This window comes from Eufriesea mexicana, unplaced genomic scaffold, assembly GCF_001483705.2.
Source record: "Eufriesea mexicana isolate 0111107269 unplaced genomic scaffold, ASM148370v2 scaffold1357, whole genome shotgun sequence".
Classification (NCBI taxonomy): Eukaryota; Metazoa; Arthropoda; class Insecta; order Hymenoptera; family Apidae; genus Eufriesea; species Eufriesea mexicana.
The window spans coordinates 102,173-115,475 of record NW_016909472.1 but is presented as its reverse complement, the minus strand read 5'-3'; the positions used below and the strand labels follow the sequence as shown (position 1 = coordinate 115,475).

At 28.6% G+C, this 13,303-nt stretch overlaps 1 protein-coding gene across 1 annotated transcript in view; it reads left to right on the top strand.

Annotated features, from left to right (window-relative positions):
* Positions 1-13,303, top strand: part of LOC108547995 (metaxin-1) — a 44,075-nt gene that overhangs the window by 29,743 nt on the left and 1,029 nt on the right. The window contains exon 4 of the mRNA XM_017900747.1: positions 4,102-4,479. Coding sequence (XP_017756236.1) covers positions 4,102-4,479 — 378 coding nt within the window. The remainder of the gene's footprint in view (positions 1-4,101; positions 4,480-13,303) is intronic.

Here is a 13,303-nt window from a genome sequence, read left to right as displayed (position 1 = left end):
TGTTCATTTAAAGTATTCTTACTAACGTTGTTCGATTTTCTAATATTTCATTTGTCTGCTTTTTTATTACTAGACTTACCTGTTTTATCTACTGATTTTGACCTTGCGTCAGAAATATCAGTTTTGTTTTCCATATTTAAACCATATGATTTACATTGACATTAAGTCAGAAACTTAAATTTCATTTCAAGACTTTTCACTTTTAATCTCTTCAATTTTCGCTACCAGCCTTGACTCTAAGAAATTGATTTCATCATTTATCACATCTTTAACAACAACATACCTTGGCCTTTCCACACCTCACACTTTGTATCCATTAGTTTTATAACCTATCAATATTTCCTTCCATGACCTTTGTCAAACTTTGCTTTACTAGTTTTATTATGTACATGTACTGTGGAACCAAGTCTTAAATATTTGATTTGCGGCTTTTTACCATGTCATAATTCAAATAGTGTTTTATCATGTTTCAATCCCCTTGTTGGGGTTTTATTAATTAAATATGTAGCAATAAGAACGGCCTCGCCTCAGAAAACTTTATCTAAGCTCGCAGCTATTATTGTTCGAGCCTTTTCGGTGATCGTTCTATCAATTCTTTCTGCTACACTGCTACACTAACAGTGGAATTCGTGGAACAGTCAAGTGTTAACTAATACACTTTTCGATATAGTAGACATTCATCTTATTCGAAAAATATTCTCTACTGTTATCACAGTACAAATTAACCAACTTTAAATTAACATTAGTTTCACGTTTTGCAACATAATCTTTAAAAACTGTAAAGAGTTCCGATTTAAATTTCATTAAATAGGTAACACAATAAGAAGTGTACTCATCGATAAATTTATTGTAGAAGGAGTGGATTAGATCGCACACGTCTGAATGTACTATTAACAAAGGTCTTTTTACATGGGCTTTATCTTTTCTCTTTTGAAATAGCAATCATGCTCATTTACCTTTTATACAAACTTCACACAAATTATCATTTGGTACTATCTGGTTAAGCAGCTCTACATCACTAATCACTTTTTATTTTTTAATTCTAGAAATTTACTTCTTCCAATATGTTCCAAGCGTTTATACCATAATTCAAAATTACCTTTAATAGTAATATACATCCGAACAACTGAGTTTACCTTTTTATTTACTACTTTGAAATTCACGGCAGTAAGATTGTTTAAGGACTTACCTTGTATGATCATCTTACCATTTTTTAAGATTTTTACTCTCTTTTGATTAAAAACAATTGTGGTACCCATACTTTGCATTCTTGATACTGACAGCAGATTGAAAAGGATATCCATTGAATATAGAACACCCTTAAGCTGTCCTTTGACACCTATGTCAGTTGTTACATCCAGCGTGCCCCTTTTTATTACAGTTATGAGTGGGTTATAACTCAGTTATGAGTGAGTTATAAACATTCATCTTTGGAATTTAGGTCTTATAAACTATTTATGTACCATTTATTTACACCTTATAACCTAGATTTATTTTTAAATATAACTGAACTTATCTTTTCAACAGAAAACATTATATCAAACATAGATATACAAGAATATTTATAAATAATAGAAGTTAATTTTATATCGAAAAGATTGATTTCACAATCTATATTACTTTGGCATTTTTTCTTCCTTGCGATAAAAACTATAAGACCCTTAACTCTTGTCTTTTTTTACTGAATATACAGTGGTGTTAAAAAATATTGGAATTTTAACATCATTTTCCAAGAGAACGGGTCATTTCTGACTTATGATCCCTTTCAAACTTTTTATATGTTTGATAAATAGAATACGGTGCAATTATAAAAAAAATTTGATCTGGAAAAAATCAGTAAGGTCAAATTTATGGTCCACTTTATCAATATACCTTCACCAACCAAAGGTGTAGATTCGCACTGTGTAGATTATGACAAAACATCTTTGTACCATCTGTGCACCGAGATCGAATAGGGTAGAATAATAAATAATCGGTATAGACATAGAATCAGTGTTAATTATTCAATATAAAATAAAAGCACTGCTTTATAGAGTAACTTATCCTACTACTATGGTAATATATACCAGCAAGAATTTACAGATAAGAATTTCGAGAGCACTAAAAGTAGAATGATATATCATCGAAATCGTAAATTATTGAATTTAACAATAGAATGATAATGAGAATATAATTTTACTGATACATCTTAATTATTAATATACTTAACAATTGTTATGAAACATCTTTGCTAGAATTTTCAGTTCTCGTTGTATCGATCATGTCCGACTTTATCTAGTCAGCGAAGAAACTGATACTATATCAATGATCTAACTATTTAGAAAGGAAAATCCTTTATCTTGATAACAACACCATCTAGAAATCTTCCACTCTAATTAAAAACGACTTCATATCGCCGACATTCAGAACTGTTTGTAGTTTGTAGTTGTAGATATACAAAGTTAAGTAGTAAAATGAAAAAAATCGTTATTTGTTAATATGTTTATTGTAATTACAAATTGTCTATATTCGATAAATACAAAAATGAAGATTGTATTATATCTTATGATACTCACTCACTCATGCCAACATTAATTAATAAAGTTACAGTTTTTAACATTAATTAACTTTAAATTTTAATTTATATTATGAGATACTACTGAATACGAATTTAAATTCTCTTTAATGTTTCAAACAGTTGGAAGATTTTTAACCGTAAATTATTTCAAACCAATATCGTATAACGTTGACTGACATACGAATTCCTTATTTCTGCGAAATATTTTAGATGATTGTTTCGGAAATCAGAATATTTGTATTTTTATGCTCGATTGATTTTACATCGTTTGATTTGTATTTTACAGACATCGTTTGTATACATCGTGTAATAGACAACGTTTGGCACAACTTTAATTTAAGAATAGAAAAGAATTTAAAAGAAGCTGTTTTTATACTGTTATCGACATAAGTTGATGTAATAATAGGATAAGTTACCTTGTTTTTTGTTTATCTATTTAAAATAGTGTTTATTTTATACTAATAGTTAACATATTGTAAATTCTATATATATATATGCCAATATATTATAGCGTGTACTATGCCTTAATTTTATTAAATTTTAATCTATATTGATTGTGGACTTCGTTACGCGATATTATATATGTAATTTAATTTGTAGGAACGAAATTTTTGACTAATATCGAAAATTCGTTTTATTTGTATGATAAAGAAGGTAATTTTCTTACGTTATGGTTAATCAGATTCATATTCATTTCGTGCTGTATTTTCTCATCTTTATATAGTAGTATAATTTACATATATAGATATTCACAAAGGAACTCAACATTCATCTAGATTTAATTAAAACGATTTTCCATCTAAAATCTTCAGCATTGTTTCTACGTATTCAACATCAGCTACAATTTTTACGAATCTTATTAAAAATTAGTTCTTCAGTCTGGATCATTACAGGCTTTATAACTTTCATAGCAGTTTTCCAAATGAAGTTCCCTTATTTTCAAAATTATTTTCTCACAATTGAAATTTTTATTAAATTTGTATATCAAATAATTGGTGAGAAATTTGAACTACTTTACTGTTAATGCTGTATATACAATTTGTCGCCAAAATATTTGTTTACATCTTTCCAATATCTCAATTTTTTTACTTTAGGACACAAGTCATAAGACTTTTATCAACGAGAATGTGTATTATATTTTAACAAAGTCAGACGTTAAAGCAGATGTAATTTCTGTTTGTATCATATCGAATTATTTTGTAATAAATTCTATTTATTTATATCAGTTGAAAGCTTACAAGTTAGTTAATTAGTTTCCCCATTCATAACGTTTTTGAAATTTGTATCGTTCAATATGAGTGATTAGAGTGGTACAAATATTTTTATAATTCATTGTATGTACGCAAATCTTGTGTTGTAATATGTTGTAAAATTCAGTGACTTATTTGTGCGATATGTATATCCAATTAAGTTATGTTATGATAAATGCATAAATTAAACATAACTTTAACTTTATCTCATCTTATATACATACATGAGAAGTAATTCTAAAAATATTAAAATTATGTATCAATGAAATTTCAATGATAAAATGTTTGTACTAGGTATACTCTGAAGCACAAAAATGCTTGACTTTATTATCTACGAGTCTTGGTGATTCCAAATATTTCCTGGATAAAGGACCTACTGTATTGGATGCTATTGTATATTCTTATTTGGCACCATTGCTCAAAGCTAACTTGCCAAATTCAGCATTACAAAATCATTTGAAAGCTTGTACAAATTTAGTAGCATTCGTATCGCGCATATCGGATAAATACTTCGCAAGTGAAGGTAGCGAATACCAAGCCAAAGAAACTGCTCAAAATATAAAGAAATACTCGCATAATGAGTTTCCTAATAAGAGAAGAAATCAAATCTTTGCTGGAGTTTTTACTGCATTGCTAATGACAACTTATGCATTATCATCTGGAATATTAGAGGTAAATATTTTGCAAGCATTACAATAATAATGTATATCGTAATGATTTTTTAAAAATTTAATAAATACTTCTGTTTTGTTGATGATTATCAATGTAATACAGTAAGTATAGATTTTAAATGGTTATAAACCATTGGTAAATAATCTAAATTTACTGTTTATGATAAAGTTTTTTAATATTAGAACTACCAAACAAAAGTCTGGAAAATTTCTATGTCAAAATTTCGGATTTCATATTTTTTGTTTTCGTAATTATTGGAAACATATATTTCTAGCGAGACTGGTTAACTTTTATTAAGGTAGGAACATAGATCTATTTATTTTTATTAAGTTTATCTATGTGTATTATATTTAGATACATGTTAAAAATCGGTAGTTCTCGTGTCAAAGTATTTTACTCTTCTTTATTCATGCATCATTGTTAGAAACAGAGAAAGCAGTATCTATTCGTAAAACTCGATCACAATACCTAAATAACGTACAGGGTGGCCCGTGTATAGTGTTATAAAATTCTTCTTTTTTGAAAACTGCTAGGTATAACAACATCTGATATTGAATGGTTCATCAGGATTGTTTCATGGAATAAGTACAGTCTCGTTGTTACTCCGCAGGGTGGCAGCAGGAAGTATTCCAACTTTTAGGAAGTATTTCATGATATAGTAACATAAACATTTTTTATTTCATGATAATTTACTTAAAAGAACAATCCATAAATATTTCTAACACGTACTCTATTCCTACAAACGTGCATTTTGTTTGATTTACATGTTTTAATTTAGTTTTTTTCATTTAGAATTGTGTGTGTAAGCAAGTTCAGCATAGAATGTATACATGTAACATTGGATAACTGATTCCTTCATTCCATCTTCAGATAAATGACTATATTGTTCCTCGATTAAGATTACACTACCAAGAATTTTAACTTGATCTCAACAATGGTAACATCACATGTTAACTTGACCATGTGATTAATAACGAATAACGTAAAGTTTTTGCATAATTTTAATTGTTGAACGTGTAACTATTAAAAGTTACGATTTTGATCTCACAAAGGATCAGTTATCTGCCGATAGAATAACAATTTTTATATTTCTTATTAGACTGTTATGAAATTGTTACTAATAGTTTGCTAATATTTTCTTAAAATGAGCTCAATTAGGATCTTATTCGGATTATTTTGAATTATATATGAAAAAAACTTGGTTTGTTGATAATTTTAGATTGTAATAAAGTATATAATTACCGTTGTCTTAAAAAATATAGTAGAAAAGAAAATTAATGCATCATATAATATCTTCATTTTCTAAATTTCTATGTAATTTAAATATATGTACAATACGTTTCATCAGAACTTAAATATCTAAACATTTTTTGTTTTCGATAATACAAAAAAAAGAAAGAAAAAAAAGATAATTTCAAGCAACAAAGACTGTAAGACTAATTCTTTTTCTTCCATATTTTTATATATCATAGTTGTTTTTGCATGAAAATACATTTTGTGCATTGTGGCATCTTGTAACGAATATTAATCTTATCATTAGAACTGATCTGTAAACTGCCGCTGAAGTTATGTGTCTGTGTACTTCTTACATATCGAAAAAAATTTGATTATGTGTGAGTATGTTGTATTTTCTGAAAATCGTGGTAAATTTTTATATTGAACTTATTTCTATGATATTTAATGCATAGAATATCTTGTTTGCTTAGAATTATTTTGATTTAGAAAGACTTTATATAAACTTTTATATTAGTAATCTGTTAAAGTTTTTGATATTTATGGCATTTTTGTATAAATCTACAATACAAAATTTCTATTTCCAGATTAAGTTTTAATTACTTTTGTTGAATAATTTCTGTTTGAAAATCCTTCCATTTCCATTTGAATTATTTCAATTTTGACAGTTTAGTAAAAATAATGATTAGGTAGCTCGATTCTTCATTTTATGATCGTTTATTACTTTTTAAAAATAAGAAAAACATAAAGGAGTTCAGAAAAGTTTTTTTTTTTTGCATGAAACGGAGCAGAACAAACTTTTATGTAAAAGATACAGAACCGTTTGAAATCAGTAATGGTATAGTTGCGAGTATTTTATATATGTAACTAGATATATAGATAGATAAAGGCTTTGTCCCAAATCTGTTTATTTTTTTCTTTTTTCCTTTTTTTGCAAAAAATGCTGCATTTTAGCACCAGTAAGAAATGTACGTCGAGAAGCTTGATAAAGTAATGTTTTTGCTATTTTTTTTGCAAAGAGACCTTGAAAAACTTGAAAAGCTATAAAACGCGTGGACCGATCACAATGATTTTGAATTACGTTATCGAGGACGAAATTCTGAATAACTTTTATTTTAGTAATAATCCCTAGCACAACGCGATGTAAAACAGTGTCACATGTCTAGTGTTTTTATAAACACACAGTTGCGAGTGCATGGAACGGGTAGTTGAGAAAAAATATCACTGTAAGATACGTGTAGCCTCATAACGGCTGGAATAATAGTATAAACTAAGCTTCGCTAAATTAATATTGTTGAATTAGATTGGATTTAACTAGTATTCCGATTAGTGGTTGCTGGACACGCAGGTTGACATTGTCATTTTCGCTCATTCGTTATATATATTTACTAGATGAGTGGTGGACAGGAGGCAGAGTTTAACCCTTTGGCTATTGTGGGCGCATGCATATATACGCTCAGAAATTTTGCTTCTCACACGGAAGGCGCATCTCTAACCAAAATTTTGCCGTTCTCGACGGACATTGTAAATGAATTCTTACCCGTGTGGTACGACCGGTGCGTTTCAAAGTCTGCCGTAGTTAAAGGGTAAATGTAGTAATACTAACAATTTTCGCAAACATCTCAAAAACTAAGGCAGGATGAATGTTATTGTTCAGATAGAAGTTATTTATGATCTCGTCCTGTGTAATATTCTTGAAAATTATCGGAATCGGTCCATGCATTTTACAGTTTCCTTAAATTTTACGCCTTTGTCGAAAAGGTGGCAGAAGTATAGTGCGTTCGAGAAGAAATGGCGCGGCACGTCATATCCTATTTCGCTCGGTCTTGCTACGGCCTGCCGATGATTTTCGTCTCCGTTTTCGGCCAATAGCGGTCACTGTCTGTAATCGAGGGTGTGTCAGCGGAGTCAGCCATGAGGATGTAAACACGCTTAACCTAACCTATATTTCTTATAAATGTTAAAGTAATGCCATTTTCGCAAAAGAAGATAAAAAACATAAACAGATTTGTTTTATTATACTGATAAAAAGTATAAACACAATGTCGCTAAAGTAAGTAGTTACCGAAATTTTGTACAGCAGGGAGCACAAAAGAAGTCAGTCATATTTGATTGGCAATCGATGAGTAGGTTGGCTTAATCGCATGCACACGCAAAGATGTATACATACGAATCTTTTTAATTCATCATTCACGAGCCCTAAAAGAAAATGAAGGATACGTATCAAAGAGAGATAATTCGACTAACTTTTTCTGAGCTCTCTATAGTTGAGCGTGCCTCACAAGAAGTCCCGTGGAAGGAATGTAGATTTAATTGTTCAGAGTTCAAGGAGAATCCCTGATTTAACATATAATTACACATTTTCGGTTCTAGCCGAACTATTGGTCAAAGCGGCTACACATGCCAGTTGGATTGTGTAATAAAGACTGTCGATGAAATGGATAGGTGGAGTAATCGACTTATTCTTCTTGCCTTTGTGCTGCCTTGCGAGACTTCTTGTAAGACACGTACAGTATTCGTCTCGGTGAGTATTATAAGCTCTTAAAATGTCGGATTTTGTTTTCTTATTATTCTATATGTACGCGATTGTTTTCAGACAATAATATTTATGTAGAAGTATTTAAGGTAGTTGTAAAGTACGCTTAAAAATTGTGCTATAATATTATACCATAGAAATTGTAGCGCTTTATATTTCCATTATCTTTTTCTTTAATTTCATATTTTAAATTAATATAATTTTTTAGTTATCATACAATTCTGTCGAGTTAAACTACCATATTATGAATACAAGTGTGGTGTTAAAATCCATTAGTCAGGAGAACAACACATTAGCATCAAGTATACTTTGATCTCTAGATCTGCTAAAACTTTGCTCTAGTGTAAGAATAAGTAGAAGTAGCAAGTAATTATATTTACGTAAAATTATAATTAAACTATGGCTATGACTTTTATCGGCATGACACCGGTATTTTTCGGTTATACTATTACGACAAATATTGGTATAATATGACAATATCGTTATTGTCACGTTCCTATATCCGGTTTTTACCAAAAAAAAAAGAAAAAAAAAAACAACGCACCTCTGGCTATAGTGAGCTTCCGCGTTAATGCGTTCCAACCCGAATCACGGCTTACAAAGTTTAATTTTGCTTACGTGCTTATCTCCATATTTACTGGTAATTTTTTTGGAGTTTTTGTTTTGATTAGGCATGGTGTCACGGGGAATTTGTCGTGATGGGTAAAGGAAAAGAAAATGTTGAGGAAGTAATGCAAAGTGGTTTTACTCAATAGTGCATATGTAATATAACAGGATTCGAGTTTGGCTGAATAGTACTCGCACCTGCTCGTTGTCACAATATTTTAGTTATTTTTAGAATGATTAGAGGTAGGTAGGACAAGGTAAAGAATCGAAGAGAAAACAGTTATGTTTTCAAACTATGTTCAAGAACACGCTTACGACTGACTTTATTCGGTGCGGACGTCGTTACAATGGTGTAAACATAAATACACGAGGTTTGTCTCGCGTTTGGTGATAAGTTATAAGAATACAAACACTCGGTCAATCACTTAGCGAATTTCATTAAAACTAAAACAACAAAATAATATCGAAAGATATTGAAAGTTAATTTAATCCCTGCTGTAAATAGTTTTACTTGATATAATTAAAAGCATGTCAAAAATATAATTAAATATATAAATATTAACTTAAATTTAAGTTTCAATTTTATAATATTTGTTATAGTTACATAGCGTTATTTTTGTCTAAAACCTAGTCTCCCCTTCTACTAGACCGATATTCTTATATAATAATTACAGATATATAAAATTTATGAAAATATTAGTGGAAAATTTTAAACTTAGATTAGCATGTCATATCAAAGGAAAAACCGAAAAAATACCGGTGTTTATTTCGATTTTCGATATAATATAGGTATCGGCATTTCGATACTAGTCGATTTCGATTATAGCTTTATTAGCATAATACTGGTATCAGAATTATACCGGTACTGAGTCTATGGATACAATACATTCTACGATAACGACAACTGTTATTAATGTTTGAACTCTCGATTCTTTTATGATACTTATGTTTCATCGACTCTTTTATTCATTTTCGAGTAATTTTGTGTTCTTAGACTTATATATTTTTGCATTCACATATTCTTTCACGAATTTCTATTTTCTTTTATTACTTTTTTTCCATAGCCATTCCTAAAATACATTCAAGTAAATCCATTTAAAGTTATGGATAGATCTTAAAAGTATTTGGTTCAAATACTCTTATATTTCACATACTCTAGCTCAAATGACCTTTATTTACATTTTTATTATTTAATCAAAGATCCTCCATTCGTTTGATATAAATATCATCTTTTTCACCGTACCAATATTCTTGATGTTAATTCTGTAAATTTTACTTTTGTGATTGCATATTTGCGCATAGCAACCGCAATTTTTTTATTTTCACCGTTTTGGTAGCGTGTTTGAGGATAATTGCCCAATCCTTAGCTATAGTATCCAAAATTCTTTTTACATTTCTTTCGGTCTTATCTCCTGAAATTATGATATCCCATAAGAAAATAATGCGTGAGAAGTTATTACGTTATCAAATAACGGAAATTTTTGTGCTACATTCGAGTTATAGTTTTTAAATTTTCACAATTTCATATCAATTTCAACATAAATATGGACATACAAAATCCTTAAATTTTTCTCTAAATATATTATATAGCGCACTAAACTAGTTTACGCTGGTGGTGTAGTATATAATGTTCATTACAGATATTTATAATTATGTAAAAAATTAGAGTGATAAATAAATAGTACTAGTGTATAATATTATTTAAATTTAACTTGTAAATGAATATAGTATAATAAAGATTAAGCGAAGTTTATTGCAAAATAATGCATATTTTTTAACACACTTCTTTTATTAAGGTACATTGTTTCGCATTCAGACAATATTGTAAAGTACGTAGTTTATTATTTTTTGCAGTGTGATTAATTACTTTTGAATTTCTTATTATTTCTAACACATTTACAATATATGTATCATCGATTTGCCAATGTGAAGGATCTTTTTGCAGAAAATCAGCGTTTATCTGAAATCTATTAGAATATGTACGACTTTCAAATAGAATGAAATTTTCTATATTAACATTAACATAATTTTTCATATCTTTTAAACTAATTATTTTGCTGGAAATTTCTGTTCGTATATTACCCAAATTATTAATTATACGCATCTTTATATTAGTCAAGGTCTAGAATCAAGTACCAACAATCTTTTTAAATATCTCGGAAACTAAGGCGAAACGGTAATTATTGTGTAAATAGAAGTGCATATATAGCATCACTCGGATTGGTTCGTGTATCTTACGCATCATCAGTTTCTTCAAATTTTGTCTTTTGTAAAAAGAAGATGAAAAAAAGAAAAGAATAGGTTTAAGGCAAAGCTATTAAAGTAACATTTTACCTTCTGAATTTTTACATACATTTTTTCGAAGTGATTTATCTCTCATTTTTGCATTGAATTCTTTCAATGAAACATAGTTCTCCCAGGGCATATTTTTGTGTGACTATAATTCCATCTGCGAAAAGATTTTGCAATTTGTTTATGTTACATAATATTGTCATTTTAGAATAAAATCCATATCGATCAGAAACGTAATTGACGCAACAAATATCCTCATCGGTAAGGATTTTAAAGTTTCGGTCGTAAAAGAGTAGCTATCGTTTGAAGATGGGAATTGAGGGACTACGAATGTTTCTGTAACTTATGTAGATATTTTCTTGTTTTTACTACGTATCATCTTAATAGATGTATAATTCAAAGATGTATAATTCTCTTGCCCAGCATGAGTTATAAATTATACTATGAGCGATGCATACATGAAAACACGGAAGAGGAAATTATGGAAAATATAATTAACAATTTTTGGTTAAGTACCGTAAATCTTTTTCACAGTATTGCGTCAGTAAATTAACAGTTCATAGTCTTTTCATTGCATGAAAATGCACGCTTGTCATATACTAAAATTGCAAGAACTTATGCCTTGTGATTTTATCCTTCGGAAAACTTTTGTTACTAACTATTATATTTTAATAATACTGCAGTGATTAAACATTTTCTTTTCGTATTCTGTAGATAGTTGAAACAAGATTTATACATTTCATGGATATTAGAGGAAATCTTTAATTACCATATTACTATAACAATTTATTTGCATAAAATTTGTAAAGTTGATACTTGTGCTAGCATAATTGTAAACAGAATGATGGGACTTCCTGCTACTGCTTTATTACAAAATATATATCTAATATTCGAAAAATAAGTTTTTAAATCACTAAGACGAAACAATATGTCGTGGAAGTTCATATAATATTATTTAGTAAATTTTTTAACTACATATTTTATTCGAATATCTGTAACGTAAAATGATGAATGAGGTTTAAATGGATCTAAATGAAATAATATACGTTTTTATTTTAAAAATTAATACATTGTAGAATGCTGTTGTATATTTGCATTTATGAGGATAGTCTTATCTGAAAAATATAGTCCTTTTTAAACGATAGTCTTTTCTTCTAACATCTTTTTTTCATTGCAAGTAATTGCGCGGACCACCCTGTATAACATGTGGTTATATATATTTGAATATATTCTATAATATAGGAGAAATAGTGTGCTTTTTATTTTTACATTCTAATCATATATTTTGCAAACGACTTGATTATATAATTTTATGTTATTTATTCATACGGAACTATTCTAATTTTACTATCATTTGGATATCTCACATGATGATATGCTTTCTTATTTCATATGTTGAAATAATTGACATCTATATACCGAATTTTACGAGTTTAATGAAAAAGATTGACTAAATGCATCATCTCCATTATGTTGTATAGGGTGAATCACCTAACAAGACCGCTTCGATCGTTTTCGTTTTTAATTAATTGATTTTTTTATCTTTAGTAATACAGTTAACTTAACAAATTAAGTGTTATTATTTTCTCTTTGTTTTTTCACGTTCTATACTTCTGTAACAAAATAATTTTTTGTTATTTCTCCAATAACTAAATAATTTCAGATAATCGAGGTGGTTACGTTACATGGTCTACCCTGTGTACACATATATACTCAGTATATTTAGTACTGTATATTAAAGTTAACATTTGATGGCAGTAAGTTGCTTAAAATTACAAGTAATAATTCCTTGAAATGTAACAGTTCATAAAAAACATTATCTAAGAGTTTTATTTATTAGCTACTACTCGTTTTAAATTGTACGATATTGTTTTATACAATATTACCTTTGCATATACTCACTGTACTACATAGCACAGTTGCTCTAATTTTTTAAATATTTTTATTGTACTCAAAGTAGTCTATGTAACTGGAAACATCGACATTTCGAAATGTATTTATATTGTATAATATAAGTAATTTTTACTATACTTAATTTCCATTCAATTGCATAATACTTCACAACGAATAATCAAAATTATTTTTGCCTATAAAATGATAAAATTATTGCTATTATTAATAAGTACAAACTTTGAAATTTGATTAAAAATAAGTTAT